General features: G+C 45.7%; 1 protein-coding gene across 10 annotated transcripts in view; it reads left to right on the top strand.

The window, feature by feature from the left end:
- Positions 1-18,515, top strand: part of PXK (PX domain containing serine/threonine kinase like) — a 76,661-nt gene that overhangs the window by 49,996 nt on the left and 8,150 nt on the right. For 7 of the 10 annotated variants that reach the window (XM_032647478.1, XM_032647476.1, XM_032647482.1 and 4 more), the window contains 9 exons: positions 76-177; positions 640-801; positions 1,233-1,350; positions 2,610-2,688; positions 5,356-5,404; positions 9,862-9,939; positions 10,474-10,560; positions 11,004-11,073; positions 14,027-14,089. In XM_032647478.1, coding sequence (XP_032503369.1) covers positions 76-177; positions 640-801; positions 1,233-1,350; positions 2,610-2,688; positions 5,356-5,404; positions 9,862-9,939; positions 10,474-10,560; positions 11,004-11,073; positions 14,027-14,089 — 808 coding nt within the window. The remainder of the gene's footprint in view (positions 1-75; positions 178-639; positions 802-1,232; positions 1,351-2,609; positions 2,689-5,355; positions 5,405-9,861; positions 9,940-10,473; positions 10,561-11,003; positions 11,074-14,026; positions 14,090-18,515) is intronic. The other 3 variants (XM_032647479.1, XM_032647477.1, XM_032647486.1) reach the window with 1 other exon arrangement.

Here is an 18,515-nt window from a genome sequence, read left to right as displayed (position 1 = left end):
GCCTGTTCAGGGAGGCCGTGTGTAGAATTCAACCAGTCTCCTGCCTTCTTATGTGCTCTTTGTTCCTCTCCAAAGGCAAAACCAAAAGACCCATTCCTAAGGAAGTACTGCAACCCTAAGAAGATTCAAGGCCTTGAACTTCAGCAAATAAAAACATATGGGCGGCAAATATTAGAGGTAAGAGTTATTAAATTTTGGTGTAAGTTGCATTGGAATTTCACCCAGCCTCACCATACTCTTTTGGGAAAGTTCTCAGGCAATATCCAAAGTAGTTTAAGTTGTCTGATGGCTTATAAACTGGTGACATTGTCATATTTTATCCCAAAAAGCAAATATTTGAGACTAAGGCAGTAATTTAGATCAACAAAGTTCCAAAAGCTTAGCTATTGGAAATTCCTAAGTTAGTGTCTGATTTAAGAACTTTATTGTGTGAGTACCAACTTTTGTGTTATTTTTGGTTGATCTTTATCTTGGTGCCAAGATAACACAGCTATCTTGTTTAGTTTTTTTCTAGGAATCTCCCCAGTGACCAGTTTGGTTTTGTTTCAAAATATATTGACTGAAAAAGCAAAGTTTAACCTGTCTTGTATCTGAACGAGTTGGGGGTGGGGAATGTGACCTCTACCTATTTTTTAATAGGTACTAAAGTTTCTCCATGACAAGGGATTCCCTTATGGGCATCTTCATGCTTCCAACGTGATGCTGGAAGGGGACGCTTGCCGGCTGCTGGACCTTGAGAATTCCTTGTTGGGCCTTCCTTCCTTCTACCGATCTTATTTCTCACAATTCAGGAAAATCAATGTAAGTTGCTGAAAGTCATGAAACAGCAGGTTTATATTTAGGTATAAATTATCCCCATGGCAGGATGCATGATCTGCCACTGTAAGAGATATGCACTAAGCAGTGACAGGTACAGTTGGGGTAGGCATACCTGTTGGTGCTGTTCTCCCACAGCACTGCTGTTTCTCCAAGAGGCTAGTTGAGGTGGTAGCTGGGACAAGGAGGGCATAGAACCAGTGACTGGAATACCATGGAGGGTAGGACCAAGACCTTTGGTCAGTGCAATGCTTTGTGAGCTTTTACAAAAGTCTTTGGAATTGGGTCATCACTACCAGTTGTGAGTGGGGTTGCCCCTGGGCCATGTTTCCTAGTGGAAGTCCAGGGCAGGAGGCTTGGGATTCACAAAGCCAAAGCAAAGACCAAATACGCCGCTGCTCTCTTTTCTTCTGCAGACATTGGAGAGTGTGGACGTCCACTGCTTTGGCCACTTACTGTATGAAATGACTTACGGACGACCGCCAGACTCAGTGCCTGTAGACTCCTTCCCTCCTGCACCGTCTATGGCTGTGGGTCAGTATGGGGTGTGGAGGGGGCTTCTGGGCCCTTGTAATGTGCAGAGCTACTCACCCTCTTTCCAGAGTCCAGGGAAGACCCAGAGGAAGTTGCTACGTTCCACAGCCAGAAAGTCTTACTCGTATAAAAGTAATTTGAGTGACTTCCTTAAATGCATTTCCCTGAAAATTCATATAGCTTGTCTATTTGTCAGGCTACCTGAAACCTCAGGGGACATTTTATAACATGCATTAGAATTTTGGAGGCCAGAGAATATGAAGAGAAGTATGGCCAGACTGAGTCTGATACAGAAGCAGGAGCCAGGAGCAGGAAAGTTGCAGCCAGTCTTGTGGACTCAGGCAGGTGTCAGGAGTCAGACCAAGGCTGGAGAGAGACCTGCAAGGACAGCCACAGGCTAGACACATGGTAGAGGAGAGCCTGGCAAGCCCAGGGCTAGGAAAGGCAGACAGGAATGCAGATACCTGGCACCAGGATCCAGGAGCTCTTCTAGCATTACTGAGGGGGCTGAAGCGAGTGCGGGGATGGGTGGGCACCTGTAAGAAGAAGGGATGTGGGGACTGATGCAGAGTCATCCAGGGACCCTTTCATCCCCTCCACAGCCAGCTCAGAACTCACTGCCAGAGCAGAGGGAGCGGAGGGCAGGGCAGGTCTTGGACCACTGTGCCTTCCAGGCATGCGGGGCAACCCTCCACCAGTGTTAGTTTTGTATCAAATGAGGTGGTTCCAGAGAACAGGCCCCGAGACTTCTTTGGGTTGAGTTTGAACAGAACAGCTGACACTGAACAGTTACCTGCAAGTAGAAAAGTCTGGCTGCTTTTGTTTACATCATCCAGGGTGTGGGATGGTGCAATACTAACAGTTGGCATTTCCTGTAATGGTTTTGACTAAAAGCAGGCAAGCAGAGAAATGTCGCTCAGGTTCAGAATTTTACTTCTGTGTAGTGTTTACTTCTCTTTTCAGAGAGCAAACATATTTAGGGATGATATCTTGAATCCCTCCTCCAGTTATCTCTGGAATATATTTAGCTTTCTGTCAGCATGTGGTTCCTGAACCATTTCTTTTGAGGCGTCAGTAGTGTCAGTGTTGCCAGCATCCCCCTCCCCGGCACGTATGCCATCTGTCTGTGCGTGAAGAGTTTTGACACTGTCCTGATCAGCCCGCAGACAGTTGTTGCAAAGCGGTGTCAAACTTTTCATCACCAAGGGGATTTGCCAGCATGTTCTGTGGAGCTAAACTGTGTATCTGTTCATTTCAAGTGGCCGTGTTGGAGTCTACGCTGTCTTGTGAAGCCTGTAAAAATGGCATGCCCACCGTCTCCCGGCTCTTACAGATGCCGTAAGTCAATCCCACACCTTGGCTGTAACCCTCCTAACCGTGTTGACCACTAGCCCAAGCGTCTGGTCCCGGTAGAGACTCAACAGCGTCCCCGCAGAGTCACCGTGGCCTGCTTGCTGGCGGTCACTTGCCGCATGATGTCCTGACCTTTCCTTGTGACCTCTCTGCACCATAGCCTGACTGCTGTCTCTTCACATCAATATCATCTTCACATGTGTCTCTCCCTGTCCATGTTGGCTTTGTATACGTGGACTTCCCGCTTGGGAGGTACTGAAGGGGGGCCACCCTGTTTCAGTGCACCGCGTGGCCCACGGCTGTGGCTGCTTCACTAGCCCCTGGCTGGGGAGGTTCTGGCCTCTCGGAGGAGGGCAGCGTGGCTCTGGCCTCCCCTGCGCTTGTTTGTTCATTTCCTCACTGGGTAACACATATCTAACGTCTGACGTGTACCAGGCACTGTGCTGGGGCGTAGAGCTCAGGAGACATTCTCCTTTAAACAGGGTTATGAATAGTCAATTGAGGTGGGTGAAATGGTGCTTTGGGGCCTTTCCTTTAGGTATGTTTTCTATTCCTTCATGGAAAGGCAGCAGGGTGGTTAAGAAGCATGTGTCTGAGGTTAGACAGACCTGGGGGTGGGCCCAGCCTTACCACTTCTACCTGGGTGACCTTGGGCAGGTTTCCTAACCTCTGGAAGCTGAGTTTCCCCATCTGTAAATGGGGACAATAATAGCCCCCGCCCCCCCGCCAGAGGGCTGTTGGGAGGATTTATTGCAGTGATTCCTAGTACAGTGCCAGTTACTAAAGCACAGCTTATTCAGTGTTAGTTATGCTTACTATTGATTCAGCTTATACTCTGTGCCTTTCGACTCACCCAGTGCTGTGTAAACAGGTGTATTTGGGAAACAGTTGTATGGGGAAATAAGGCAGGACAGCTTGAGGTACATACAGCCCGAGGTCAGAGGAGGCGGTGATAACTTCAGATTCCTCGTGTTAGGGAAAGTCTACTCCAGCTCCGGCGCCGTCCTAGGCCCTGGGGAGGCTGTGATGGACAGAGCGGCCCAAGCCCCCACCACGTGGATGTGACTTCCTAATGTTTGACTGACACTGGTGCCTCCCTCCCCAAACCAGCCACCATTAATAACAGTGTAAACGTGGAAAAATAGATCTAGTCAGGGAAACAAAACAATTTTCACACACACTTTTAGAACATATGCATTTGTAGTTAGGGAACAGCTTGTATCCATGTTAATTTACTTGGGTTTGTAGTCGCACCCCCTGCTCCAAAGCTCTTACATTTTTCTCCCAGTCTTCCAGTTCTAAAGTGAAGCCAGATAATTTTTCTTCACTTAAGTCTTTCTACCGTGTGGGCTTCAGCCTTGAGACAGCACTTGGAGAGGTGTGAACTCTGTTCAGTTCAAAACGTGTTGTCTGGAAATAAGTGGACCCTCGGCCTTGAAGGGGAGAGTTCTGTCTCCACCTCCAGGCCACCCAGGGAGTGCTGTGGGGAAAAGTTAACCCTGTCACTTGTACTTGTGATGTAGTTCCTGTTTTTTAAAAAGGGGGACTCCGTTCAAGGAAAGACTTACTTAGAGCCTTTTGGGCACTGCCCAGACAACCATTTAAATTCTCTGACCTGTTTTAGCCAAAACAGTTCAGAATTCCTCATGCTATTGTTTTTAATAACACACTTTTGGCCCTCCCTGGTGGCACAGTGGTTGAGAATCCGCCTGCCAATGCAGGGGACACGGGTTCGAGCCCTGGTCCGGGAGGATCCCTCATGCCGCGGAGCAACTAGGCCCGTGTGCCACAACTGCTGAGCCTGTGCTCTAGAGCCTGCGACCCACAGCTACTGAGCCTGCGTGCCACAACTACTGAAGCCCGTGAGCCTAGAGCCCGTGCTCTGCAACAAGAAAAGCCACCGCAATGAGAAGCCTGCGCACCTCAACAAAGAGTAGCCCCTGCTTGCCACAACTAGAGAAAGCCCGCGCGCAGCAATGAAGACCCAACACAGCAAAAAATAAATAAATAAAATAAATTTATTTTAAAAAAAAATTGCTCCCTTTATAAAAACAAAAAACACACTTTTGAAGAGAAAATTGATATTTTCCCAGAGCTGCTATTTCTTTTTAAGAGAGCATGCGAAACACTACTTTTCTTAGAAGAAAATTATTTTCTTGTTGGATTCCAATGAGAACAATTCCTTTTTTACTTGCTCTCATGTTTTTATTATATTGAGCTCTAGAATAAATTTTGTCCTCCTCTGGGGCAAAAAAAAAAAGGAAAGCCAATTATTCTGTTTAGAAATATCTACTGCATATATTATTTGCAATATAATATAAATACAATAAATAATGTGCAGATTTCTTTTCAAAACGTAAATTAATTCACTATGTAGCGTGAGAAGACTGTCACCCCCTCAGTGGGGAAATCAGCTCCCCTACACGGCTGGGAGAGCTCCGAGATGGTAGGGAGTGGCAGGTTTCTGGAGGTCACCTTGGGTGGCCTGGAAACTCCTTTGTGTTTGATAAACACGAGATGGTGTATTGGCCCGGGGCCAGGGGATGTTGTGGGGGACTTGATGGGCAAAAGATGTCTCATTCTGCTTTGATCCTGTTCTGGGAGTGCACCTGGTTTAAGAAAGATATTTTTGTTTGTTTCTTTTCTTTACAGATTATTCAGTGATGTTCTGCTAACTACTTCCGAAAAGCCACAGTTTAAGGTAAAGCAAATTATATCATTTCTTGGTTTGTGACATGAATGTGTACTTGGAAAGTTAGCGCTTTTTTAATCAAAAAAAGAAGGTACAGTATTTGTAAGTGTGGACTGGAAAAACACACACTTAAGAGCATTTTTATTTGGGGACCTTACTGAGGACAGTAGCCGGGAGACAGCCTCTCAGATAGCTCTAAGGAACTATGAAGAGGCAGGGGAGGGGCCAGGATATATGAACTTTTTGCTGGAAAAAAACATGTAGTCAAGCATAAAAAGATTACTGCTAATCACAGAAGACAGACATCTGAAGTTAATGATTTTAGTGTTTTTCTATGTATGAAAGATGCCAAGAATCTGGGGTCATTGAAATTTTTCCTGAGATAGGCATCTTAACTCCCTAGGGTCCTGTATATCCAAAGCACAGAATGCTTCCTGTTTTTCTCCACCCTGAATTCCCCCCAGCGTGAACCTTCGGGGGGCAATTGCAATATGTTGCAGCTTAATCCTTGTGGAACGGGAATGGCCAGCAGCCTTCTTTATTTTACATAAAGAAAAATTGCAAATAATCTAAATATCCTATAATGAGGGAATTGCTTAATAATTTAAGTACATGTATTGGATTAAATATGTTTTACCTAATAAAAGTAAAATTTATAAAGACATTGTAGTAGCCTGGAAAATGATTATTATTTGGGCTAAGGGAAAAAAACAGGATATAAAATACAGTGTGTAAAAAAAAAATACCTCTGTCTAGAATAAGGACTGGAAGGAAGTATCCTGGGAAGTGGCAGTGTTATGTGGTGTTATGCAAAGAGCAGGGGCTTTGGAACAAACGTATGGACATCAAGGGGGGAAGCGGGGGTGGCATGAGTTAGGAGATTGGGATTGACATGTATACACTAATATGTATAAGATAGATAGCTAATGAGAACCTGCTGTATAGCACAGGGAACTCCACTTCGCTGTACAATAGAAACTAACCCAACATTGTAAAACAACTGTATCCCAATTTTAAAAAAGGAAAAAAAAAAAAAAAAGAGCAGGGGCTTTGGAACTCCCCCAGACCAGGTTGATGCCTTGCTTTGCTTTCATGATACCAGCCATTTATCTAAGGCAGGGTTTCTCAGCCCTGACCTTTGACACTTTGGACCAGGTAGCTGTTCTTTGTTGCCGGGGCTCTGCTGTGCGTTGTGGGGTGTTGAGCGGCACCCCTGGCCTGTACCCACTAGATACAAGCAGTACTCTCATCCCACCCCACAACTGTGTGACCATGAAAACTGCTTCCAGATGCAGCCAACTGTCCCCTAGGGAGGGGCCGGGGGCAAAATCACCCTCATTTGAGAGCCACTCATATATGGGCAAGGACCTATTCTTTGGGTCTACGTTTACTCGTTGTGTAGAGTTGGTGAGTAAAACTTGTCTGTTGTCACTGGACAACTGAGATGATCCCTAAGAACGCCTAGTTCAGGGCTGGGCGCTCACTGTTAGCATTGTTTTGGGTAGTGAGATGAAGGGTATTTCTCTTTCTCCTCTCTCTATTCCCCCAAAACCTGTAAAACTCTTTACGAAGAAATTACATTTGGGGGGAGAAAAAACGAAAGAAAACCCCAAACAAGGTGGGGTCAGAAGATTTATAGGCAAGGGAGAAGCTTTCCTCTGTCCTGTTTTGCCAGTTAGAGGAGTTCTGACAATAATAGCTTCTTTGGATCTGATGTAGGAAAAATAAAAACCTTTAAATTCATGTCTTTGTTACTGAAACTCTTCAGGAAATGCATTCAGCCTTGTAAATAAATATGCTCTCCTCAACCCTAGTAGTCCAGCCCAGGGGTTATCATCAGCCCTTGTTCTTCCTCCAAGCCAGAGAGCCTGCAGCAAAGACACTGTGATCTTAAAAACCAGTGTATGTCTGTTTTCTTTCTGGAAAGATACACAAGAGACTGGTGATGTTGGCTGCCTCCATGGTGGGGGCCTAGGTGGGATGTTTTTTACTGTGGATATACCCTTTTTATGCCTTCTGAGTTTTGAACCATATCACTGTGTATTACCTACTCAAAACTTTTTTAAACTTAAAAATTTTTTTAATATTCATTTTATTTATTTATTTGGTTTTGCCTGCATCGGATCTTAGTTGTGGCGCTCAGGCTCTTCGTTGTGGCGTGCAAGGCTTCTCTCTAGTTGTGGCACACAGGTTCCAGAGCGCATGGGCTCTGTAGTTTGTGGCACGCAGGCTCTCTAGTTGAGGCACGCGGGCTCAGTAGTTGCCCCGCAGCATGTGGGGTGGTAGTTCCCCGACCAGGGATCGAACCTGCATCCTCTGCACTGGAAGGCAGATTAACCACTGGACCACCAGTGAAGTTCCCTAAACTTAAATTTTTAGAAGAATAGTAGAGACAAAAAGTTGAATGTGGTCTGGGTGTCTGTTTTCTAGGCCTGAACTCCTCATGGTTTGAAAAACTAATAAATTAAGAAATGACAAGCTCAGAACCACACTAAGCTTTTGTTAATAGCATCTTCCAGTAGGAAAAAACTTAATCTTGTGAAATTCAGAAAATAGGTCTTAAGAAAGAAAGGGAGGGAGGGAGGGAGGGAGAGAGGGGGGAAATAAGTCTTTCACAGAGAAAATCCCTCTGAAGTTATAGAATATTATAATTACTTGAATTTGTGTGTGTTTCAATAAGCTTTATATATTTTTTTGTTTTTAGTTATGATAAAAACATCATGTAAAATGTATCCTCTTAGCCATTTTTAAGTGTACAGCTCAGTGGTGTGAAGTGTATTCACATTGTCGTGTAACAGATCTCTGGAACTTTTTCATCTTGCAAACTGAAACTCAAGAACCACCTTAAGTACAACTCCCAATTTTTCCACCCCCAGCCCTTTGGCAAACACATTTTACCTTTTAGATATCTCATATAAGTGGAATCATACAGGATTTGTCCTTTTGTGACAGGCTTATCTCACCCAGTGTAATGTCCTCAAGGTTCATCCATGTTATAAGCATGTGACAGTATTTCTTTCCTTTTTAAGACTGAATAATATTCCCCTGTGTGTATATACCACATTTTATTTATCCATTCATCTATCGATGGACATGTGGGTTTCTTCCATCCCTTGGCTATTGTGAATAATGCGTCAATGAACATGGGGCATGCTTTGATATCCTGCTTTCAGTTCTTTTGGGTATATACCCAGAAGTAGGATTGCTGGATCATATGGTAATTCTATTTTTAGATTTTTTTGAGGAACTTCTATACTGTTTTCCATAGCTGCTGTGCCATTTTACATTCCCACCATTAGTGTACAATTTTTTCCATCCTCACCAACATTTGTTATTTTCTGTTTTTTTGATAGTTACCATCCTAATATGTGAGGTTATATCTCATTGTGGTTTTGGTTTGCATTTCTCTCATGATTGGAGTTATTGATCATCTTTCCATATGCTTGTTGGCCATTTGTGTATCTTCATTGGAGAAGTGTCTGTTTAGGTCCTTTGCCATTTTTTCCTTTGATTTTCTGCTCTTTATTTATTTATCTTTTCAGGTTTATTGTGGCATAATCCATTTTTGGTGACAAGTCCATTTTTTAATTGATTACTTATGTTTTTGTTTTTGAGTTGTAGGAGTTCTTTATATATTCTGGATATTAACCCCTTAACAGATGTATGATTTCCATTTATTTTCTCCTATTCCGTAGGTTGCCTTTTCACTCTGTTGATTGTTTCCTTTGATGTTCAGAAGTTTTAAGCTTGATTTAAGCTTGATGCAGTCGCATTTGTCTATTTTGGCTTTTGTTGCCTGTGCTTTTGGTGTCCTGTCCAAGAAATTATTGCCAAATCCATTATCACAAAGCTTTCTCCCTGTTTTCTTCTAAAGTTTTATGTTTTTAGGTCTTAGGTTTAGGTCTTTAATCCAATTTTGAGTTAATTTTTGCATACAGTGTAAGGTAGGGGTCCAGCTTCATTCTTTTGCATGTAGATATCCAGTTCTACCAGCACCATTTATTGAAGAAACTGTCGTTTTCCCACTGTGTGCTTTTGGCATGAGGGTTAATTTCTGGGCTCTCTGTTTGTTCCATTGGTCTGTCTTTATTGCCAGTATCACACTGTTTTCTGTAGCTTTGTAACACATTTTGAAATCAGGGAGCGTGAGGCCTCCAGTTTCCATCTTCTTTTTCAGGATTGTTTTGGTAATTTGGGGTTCCTTGAGAATAACTTGAAATACTTGAAACATACCTCATGCTTATTTATGTGTTAGTTTTATATATTTATTGCTAAAACATGCTAATGAGGTGAGTGTGTTTGGGGATACCAGAAGTGGCCAGGATAGGAGTCAAGTGGACAGCTTGTAACTGATTTCATTCCAGGTGTCCTCTTCCTTGACTAGCAACTGTTTTTTATTCAGACTGGGACTTGAGAGACTCTCCAGCTATTTTACTCAATAGATTATATACTTTCTCTTCTTTCAGATCCCCACAAAGTTAAAAGAGGCATTGAGAATTGCCAAAGAATGTATAGAAAAGCGGCTAATTGAAGAACAGAAACAGGTAAGTTGCTAATAGTTCCTCATTGCCTTTTGATCTTTTAGTGTCCCCATCCTCTGCTGTGGTCATCACAGTGATTTACTTGTAACTGAGTGTTCATTCCATAAACAGTTCTTGCATACTTGCTCTGGACCAGGCTCCACGTTCAATGCTGTGAGACAGCCGAGTACTTCGCAGTCCTACCCTCAAGGAGCTCAGCCTGTGGGGGAAACAAACATGTCCACAAAGAGCAGTCCTCCTTTATGATCAGGACAGACTGGGTGGTGGTGGGGCACACATGCTCCATGCTCTAAAGGTGCTGGGGACCACACTCATTTTCCGTAAGAGAGAGAAAGGCAGGAAGGAACTCGGGGAGACAGAAAGGTCTTCATCTGCTGGCACACTCTTCTCCCAGACATGCAGACCCAAGCTTGGAGGCAGACAGGCTGAGCAAGGAAAGATTTTTCATCCAAGTAATTTGATTTGGCAAAACATGTTAAGAGATTTTCATTAGTGTAGGATATGCTTACAGTTGTGGTGAATTGTGGTCTCTTAAAGATCCACCAGCATCGAAGACTGACGAGAGCTCAGTCTCACCATGGATCCGAAGAAGAAAGAAAAAAGAGGAAGATCTTAGCTCGAAAGGTAAGTCCGGTGTCTCTCTGAATTCTTTCTTGCGAATTCCTGACTAGATGTGAAGAAAGTTCTAGGTTAATGGTGCCCATTTAGTTAATGACAGATTCTGTGCTTTATCTCCATGAAAGCTAAAACCATTTCCAGATGACTGGTTTGCAGCTTCTGAAAGAAAAGCCATATAATATCAGCAGAGAAATGGACCATAGAGCTTCCTGGCTTGCTGGGCTGATTATGGCCTTAATGTAATTGTGGGGAATGACTGGCCTGAGAGAGTGAACTCAGCATTCTTGGTTTTATTTCTCCCTTTAGTTTTGGCTTGTGGCTTCTTCACTGTATTCAGTTATGAGGCCAAATATGACTTTGTGTGTAGCTAGTCTAACTATGCCTGGAAAATGTTTTTATTCTGGTATGTTTATTCTTCGCTTTTCCCCCTCTATTTTTTATTTTTAAAGAAGTCAAAACGATCTGCTGTTGAAAATAGTGAAGAGCATTCAGCAAAATACAGCAACTCCAATAATTCAGGTAACTGGTTATAGGTTGTAGTGGGGCCAGGCCAATAATTCAGGTAACTGGTTATAGGTTGTAGTGGGGCCCAGGTCCCAAAGGTTAGGACCAGGAGTCAAGGGTTCTTGGGTTCTCCTGGGCAGTGTGGTGACCAGTGCAGAGAACAAAAGAACTCTGTCCCCAGGGAAGGATTGCCACAGCATTCGGAGGCTCACAGGACTCAAGTGCTAGAAGGCACCTCAGAGCTTACTGGGTAACCAGCCTCCTCACTGATGGCAGCATCAGCCCTGGAAGAAAAACCCACCCAACTTACAATGCAAGGCCTCCTGTGTATCAGCAGAGCCTATAGGAACTGAAATGGCCCTAAATCCCGCCCTCTGCTTGGTGCCCACGTGGCAGAAGGATATGCCCTCCTGCATCAAGGAGAGGCCTCTGTAGTGTGTGGAGATCGCAAAAAGCCACATTCCAGGAGGGCCAAGATGGCACAGAGTGCAGTGTCATGAGTTAGCCATCCTTGCTGTCACTCCTGGATGCCCCTTGCCCAGCCCTCCTGGCTTTGGGCCTTAATGTCCCCATCTTTGGAAATCAGATCAAGTGATCCCTTGGGACCTTCTAGTTCTTCTGTCTTATGGTCTGTGAAGTACAGTTCCACATAGAGAAGGGAAGGTTTCATCCTAACAGGGGCAGCTTTGGTTTAGCCCTGGAGGGCCAAAGGAAGAGGAGTGTTTTTTTAGGTTGAGGGATAGCTGCATATACTTCCAGGCAAGATAAGGACCAAGTAGAGATGGAGAAGTTGAAGATGCAAAAGAGAGAGTGATTGTTGCAGGGAGTGAGGGGGCTGAGGGTCAAAAGGTTAGCATCCAGAGCCCAGCTGTCAGTCTCAGCCTTGGAGGAAACCCATCCATCCCTTCCTGGTGTCAGGAGCCAGGAGGGGTAGGTGAAGAGTTAGAGGTGTTTAAAAGTGGAAGGAAGGGAGGAAATTGAGGGTATTCACAGCTCATGCCTTCTCAGGTCTTCTCAGGGAAGTCAGTGAGGAAGACATCTGCCAGGGGCAAGAGAAGAAGAAGTGAGGGGTTCGCAAGACCTGAAGGCTGGTCTAGCCATAGCCAGAGAATGCAGGCAGTGTGGTTAGAGCTGAAATTGGAAGAGTTGGGATGGAAGAAGATCATAGACTCCAGAGGGAGGGTGGGAATCGTGCCCGCACCACTGCTTGGAGAGCCAAGCCAGAGACGGGCCCTGGAGGGAAGAGCTAGGAGGGAAGAGAAGGAGGGGAGGCTCCAGGCCCTGAAGGTCCCTGTGAGGACCAAGGCAGGCTCCCTGGGGATGGAGGCTAGGAGAGGAGAAGGGGCTGGAGGCTGTTGTGGCCGGTGGGTAATTTCAGAGTTGGAGGTCTGTTTTCTCCATGGTTGATGGGATGGACATAGGCCAGTCATTGTCATCACTAGGCTGAGACTCATGTCTCCAACTAGCCTGTCACCCTGGCAGGCACTCTGTCTGGCATCTTTTTTTTTTTTTGCGGTACGCGGGCCTCTCACTGCTGTGGCCTCTCCCGTTGGGGAGCACAGGCTCCGGATGCGCAGGCTCAGCGGCCATGGCTCACGGGCCCAGCCGCTCCGCGGCATGTGGAATCCTCCTGGACCAGTGCACGAACCCGCGTCCCCTGCATCGGCAGGCGGACTCTCAACCACTGCGCCACCAGGGAAGCCCCATCTACTTCTTTATAAAGCAGAGAAAGCCTGACTTGGTATACTCCACCTTCCTGAGGCCCTGCCTGCCTGAAAGGCTCTTTGCCAGATGCAGCTGGATGGGACGCCAAGGACTCCCAGACACCACCTCAGGGAGTTTAGGAAAGCAAAGTAGCAGTTGATGGAAATGTATAGATCATCTCCAGACCCCACTGGAATCACAAATTCAAGCCTTCTCCCCCTTAAAATCTGTGTTAGCACTACAAGCAGTATGACATCAGGATGGGTTGAATTTCACCATCTTTTTCAGTGAAATGGCTCTCCCTTTTATAGGGAGGCGAGAGGATGTTGCAGATGGTGGAAGGGTGTTCAGCTGGAGGGAGGTGTGGCTTCATTAGGACATTTCTCCTCGTGCTCAGTGTCCGTGCTGTGCCCCCCACGTCCTGTGGGTGTGCGGGAGGTGGTGGGAGGCTGCCCCAGGACAGCTAGTGGCTTCTCAGGGGCATGGCCTCAGCCCTTCAGGAGCTTTGGTAACCCCTTGAGAGGACTGCCATGTGAGGGAGGGGGCTCATGTGGGAGCTTCCATCTGCTCGTTGGGCTACTTCCATGTCAAGCCAGGAGGACGTATTCTGGGGATTTCTGAGCAATGGAGGAGATACTGGGAATTTGGCAATATCTGAAATATAAAAAGGTTACTAGGTCCAGAAAAAGCATGCAACGTATGGGAATATGCACATTATTTTGATGTAAATCATGGTATTTACTGAATTTCAGGTAAGAAAAGGCCTGGGAAATCCACACACTGAGTAGGCTGATCCTAATCAATTGAATATGCCTGCTGGTAAAATGGAACTTCTCCAGAGAGTATTCCTGGGTGGATGTGGTGGGGAACTCTCGCTTCTTTTGGAGAGGCGATTGTCCTGCCCTTCTCTGTCACCTCTACTGCTGTGGCACTGTCATTTGTCTTTCATTACCCAAGGACAGGGCTTGGGTCAGGAAGAGAAACTGCAGCCAGTTGCATAAGCCATTGGATTGCACAAAGTTGGTTGCAAACCAGGCAGGCTGTGGGGAGCAGTGGGAGGCAACGAGGCCTGGGGAAGGAAGTGGGTTGGACGCCTGTGGTCAGGGGTCCCGTCCCTGAATTCTCTGCCCAACCTCGCTTTTTCCCACAAGGCTCACACACTCAGCCAAGTGCAGATTCTCAGACAGTGGTGGGTGCCGGCTCCGGCCAAGCCCCAGATGTCTTCCTTTGGTCCCCATGAGGGTCTCTCTGTGTTTTCTCTTAGCAGGATCCGGGGCCAGCTCACCTCTCACATCCCCGTCATCGCCGACTCCACCCTCCACAGCAGGTTAGTGAGGAGGAAGAGAAAGCTGCCTTCCTCCCCTTCTGCACCAGCCCGGGAGAAGGGTGGGGCTTTCTCTTCTCACCTTGGCCCAAACATTTCAGGGGTCAGAGGGGACCAGCATCCTCCAGAGAAACCAGTGGGAGTGCAGATTAGCAGTGTCACTTGGGAGAGACGAGGGTCCAGGTCTCTAAAGTCGGATTTCACGGGGAGCGGGATGGTCGGCTTCAGGGCTGCTCACTGCCCCCACCTCCAGCTCACTCTCTCTACTGAAAAGCCTCACGCAGGCTCCTCAGATCACAGCCTGTGTGGGTACGCGCTCAGCTGAATAAAACAATCAGCGCTGCTGCCCAGGGGCCCGGTCCTGCCAGGGCTCTCTCCTCAGGGAGACCAGCCACAGTGTCGGCTTTGTCACAGAGCACAGCTGGTGAAATGCCTGGGTATGGGAGTGAACTACCCACCGAGCTTCTGATTTCCTGATAACTATTTGTGCTTTATTCTGCTCTGCATTTCATCACCTGAATATTTTTCTGTGGCTAGCTAACCTTTGTTTTGCGTTTGTGACTTAAATCAGATAGATACTGGGAGTTTTGTTTGAAAAATGTAAAAGGAGTTTATTTCAGGGAATACTTATAAAAATTATCTCTAATTCTGTGGAGTGGCCTCATAATGCTATCTTTCTTCTTTCTTTTTTGAACTAATAGCTCTCTCCTAACCATTTTGCAAGCCTCATAAAAATGCACTGGGGCACCAGTATCTCCTTTCACTTCTTAACTGAACCAGATGTTCTGGATGTCAGAGAAGTCGGTTCTGCCACTCAGAGCTTGTCGGCTGGCTGTGCTTGGAAGAGCTGCTGCAGCTGTCTGGAGGGAGAGTCATGGGCTGGGGTTGATTTATGAGTTGATGACACCATATTCATTAAGGCTTAACGTGGTGCCCAGGAGCTACCAAGAGCATTACCCGACAGCTCTCAAATGCTTCTAACTGACCTTCCAAAAAAACCCCCCCAAACAACAGTCAAATGTAAGGAGACAGGTTTGAAGGCCTCGCATCTGTCTGGTGGGTGTCTCTCTTTGCTGGCCGAGCCTGGTTACTGGTAGTTTGCTGTCGAGTGTTCTGGGCCCAGGGCCTATTTTAATAGCAAAGTACCTGGCTGATGGGGGATAATATTCTATTTCCTGTCTGACTTTGTCAGCAGATTTTACAAGAAAGCTTCCAAATATTGATCAATATAGAAACTAGACTTCTCTGTCTTTTATAGAGGTGACCTGTATAGGCTGATCAGAAATTTTGGGGGAGCCACTGCCCAGATCATGCTGAGGGGTTTTCTAGAAGATAGGATATTAATTTCACACCACTTAGACATATTAAGGAAACTGGAGAGAATTAGTAGTGAGAATCTACGAAGCCTTCTTTAACAAATGAGGTGTCTATCCGGTAGCTCAGAGCACTTTGCTGTGTGCATTGGACGTGGGAAGTTACCTGCCAGTGCTCATTTTTAAACGCCTTGGAGAATTCAGTCTATATGGATTATTTTTGATGAATCCTCTAATTGACCTGAATTCTCAGTGGGAGGATTCTCCTACAGTAGCAGGTTTGCATGAGATGAGGTAACTTTTAGAACAAGAAGAAAAAGAGGAATCTTTTGTAATTAGACTCAAGGTTGGAAAAAACTTCATCTGAGGCGAGAGGGAGCAATTGGGTGGATAGTTCCCTATCCTGAAGGGGAGTTGTAAAGATTCAGAGGGAAACATATGTGAGGCCACAAGCACGATGCCTGGCAGTAATGGGAGATTCCCAGCAAGTATTGGCTCCCTCTTTTCCTTTATGTCCTTTAATGTTTTATTGATGAAATTATTGATTCAGCCCCAGAAACTGTACTCTGACCTCTGCTGGTTATTTATTGTAACGCGTCTCATAAAAATAATAGCTAGTATTTGCCTATCAACCTAGCATTTCAGGCCCTAAGCGAGCCACCCATGGTGAGTTTATTTATTCATCTACTGGAGATGCATTTATTGAGAGCTGCTGTGTGCCCAGCACTGTGCTAAGCGCTGGGTCACAGAGATGAGCAGGCAGACAAGGCCCCAGCCGAGGTGGCCTCACATTGCCAGCACCTCTCAGGAGCTCCAAAATGATAGATACAATTCAAGCAAGTGCTTTCCTTGGGGTCCACCCATGGTAATTTTTTTCTCCCAGTAGTTCCCCTTCTTAAATAGAGAATCTCCACCTGAAAAAACTAGTCCACCAACAAAGTGACATCTCGAGCTTCTGTTCTGTACAAGGCATCAGGGAGCTACAAACAGGTGATAGTCTCATGCTACCGTACCCATGGGAGATGCTCAGTAAATCCTTATGGGTGGATTTGCTTGGACTTGGTCTGCCTTCAGGGTCTCTGCTGGGTGAGGGCAAGGCTGTCAGCCTACGGGAGGCAACTTCTGGCTCAGAAGCCCCTGCTTAGACTGGTCCTTTTCCTTCCAGGACAGGAGGCCAGGCTTCTCATTGGGCTCATCTATGTTGCCGCCTCTCTGCACACTGCCTGTCTTATTGCTGGAAACACATTTACTCCAATTTATGTCTTTACTTCTAGGCCACATTTATGGTTTATCTGGGAACTAAGTCAAACATAGTGTCTTCCAGCTTTATGATAAAATGCAATTTTCTCAAGAAATGAAGAAAAATTCTTCATTTTCAAGGGCTAGTTTAGAAAAGGAATTCCTGCTAAAGGTAGCATCTCAAACACAACTCGATCTGGGAGCCCTTGGAAACTACACCTTGGGCTGTGGAACCTAAACTTGAGGATCACCACTCGCTAGTTCTGGGACCTTGGAGGAGATACTTGACCTCCCTGGGCTTCAGGTTTTGAAACCAAGTGAGGCCCTGTGGGACTCCTGCGCACGGAGGCCCTTTTGTCCTCTGTTTCTTGTAGGCAAGACTCCAGGTTCCATGACCTTCCCTGAGTTCCAAAGGGCAGATTGGAAGAGTTGCTAATCACGGGAGGAGCAGCCAGGAAACCACCTGAGTTGAGATTAAGGAAGTGCAAGTCCGGCACACGCCCTGGTCTTGTCAGAGACTCCACCCTTGGACCTGTTGTTATCAAACCCTTCATCAGGTCCTCTGGGGTGGGGACACATAGTTTCTCCAGGCAGGAGCCTGCTGTGTCCCCGTTTGCCTGGCAAAGTAATAAAGCTATCCTTTTCTACTTCACCCAAAACTCTGTCCCCGAGATTTGATTTGGCAGTGGTGTGGGGAGAGGCTGAGCTTTCGGCATCAGTTTCCCATTTGTAAAGGAGGATAATAACAGTGCCTGCCTAGTGGGTTTATTACGAGGATCCAGAGGGTTCCATGCCCATGGAGTTAGAACAGCGCCTGATACACAGTAAGCCGTCAGGACACTGTTAGTTACTGAGAGACCTTGAGTGAGTCACTTTCCGTGTCTGGGTTTGGGTTATGTCCTCTGTAGAAGGCAAAAAGCGTGGGAGTCAGAGGAGACTATCTCACAGTTCTAATCACGCATCCTGTAAACCCACTGTGGACCCCGCCCTTTGGCAGTTTGTTCAGCAATAGATCAACTGAGGCAAGTTCAGTTTGACAGCATTGCCTTTCTTCCTGAAAGCATCAATTTTAAGCACATTCGTGGTAGCTGAGGGTGGTTTTCAGCTCAGTTGCTTTCAGGACGGGGCAGAAGTGACAGATGTTTCTAAGCGAAGGGGTGTTACTCTCATGAGCCCTTTCCAGCATTTGTGTAAGGACTGGGGCCTCTCCTGTTTCTTACTGTACTGTACTTCCCTGCTGTGGGCCTCTTCTTGAAATCCTTACCAAATTGATGGGAGAAATATTTCCTTAAGTCTGCTGGCGATTCCATCAGGTAGGGTGGGATTCTCTACAACTCTTTTTTTTTTTTTTTTTTCAGTGAGAACATTCCTAGCACTTTCTTTTTTTGCTAAGGTTTCTGTTTCCTGCCTCTAGAAGATCATTCTTTCAAGAACTTTAAAATACTTTATCTTGACTTATGTCACGGTCAGTGTCACCAACTAGTGTTCACACTCTGTATTCATGGAGCTGAGTGGTTTAGATGGTCCTCATTGACACACAGATATTTGCTCCTACCCTCCCTTTGGGAGGAGACAAACCTGTTGCCTTGCCATTGTGTGTGTTTTTTTCTTTTTTTTTTTTTTTTTCATTGTGTGTGTTTAAACAAAAGATTTGCAGAAGAGTATTTGGGGAAAACTTAGTAAGCAGAAGACCCAGATTATTACTGTTGTTATTAATAATTGTGTTTAACATCTTTTGAGTGCTTATTCTGTGCTAGGCACTGTTCTAAGTGATTTATAGTTACTGTTTTATTTAATCCTCATGAATACCTCCCTATCCAATGAGCAGGGATTATACTTATAGCTCCATTTTACAGACAAATAAATTGAGGCACTAG

Source organism: Phocoena sinus, chromosome 11 (genome assembly GCF_008692025.1).
Source record: "Phocoena sinus isolate mPhoSin1 chromosome 11, mPhoSin1.pri, whole genome shotgun sequence".
Taxonomy (NCBI): domain Eukaryota; kingdom Metazoa; phylum Chordata; class Mammalia; order Artiodactyla; family Phocoenidae; genus Phocoena; species Phocoena sinus.
This window is presented reverse-complemented; position numbering and strand designations above follow the sequence as displayed.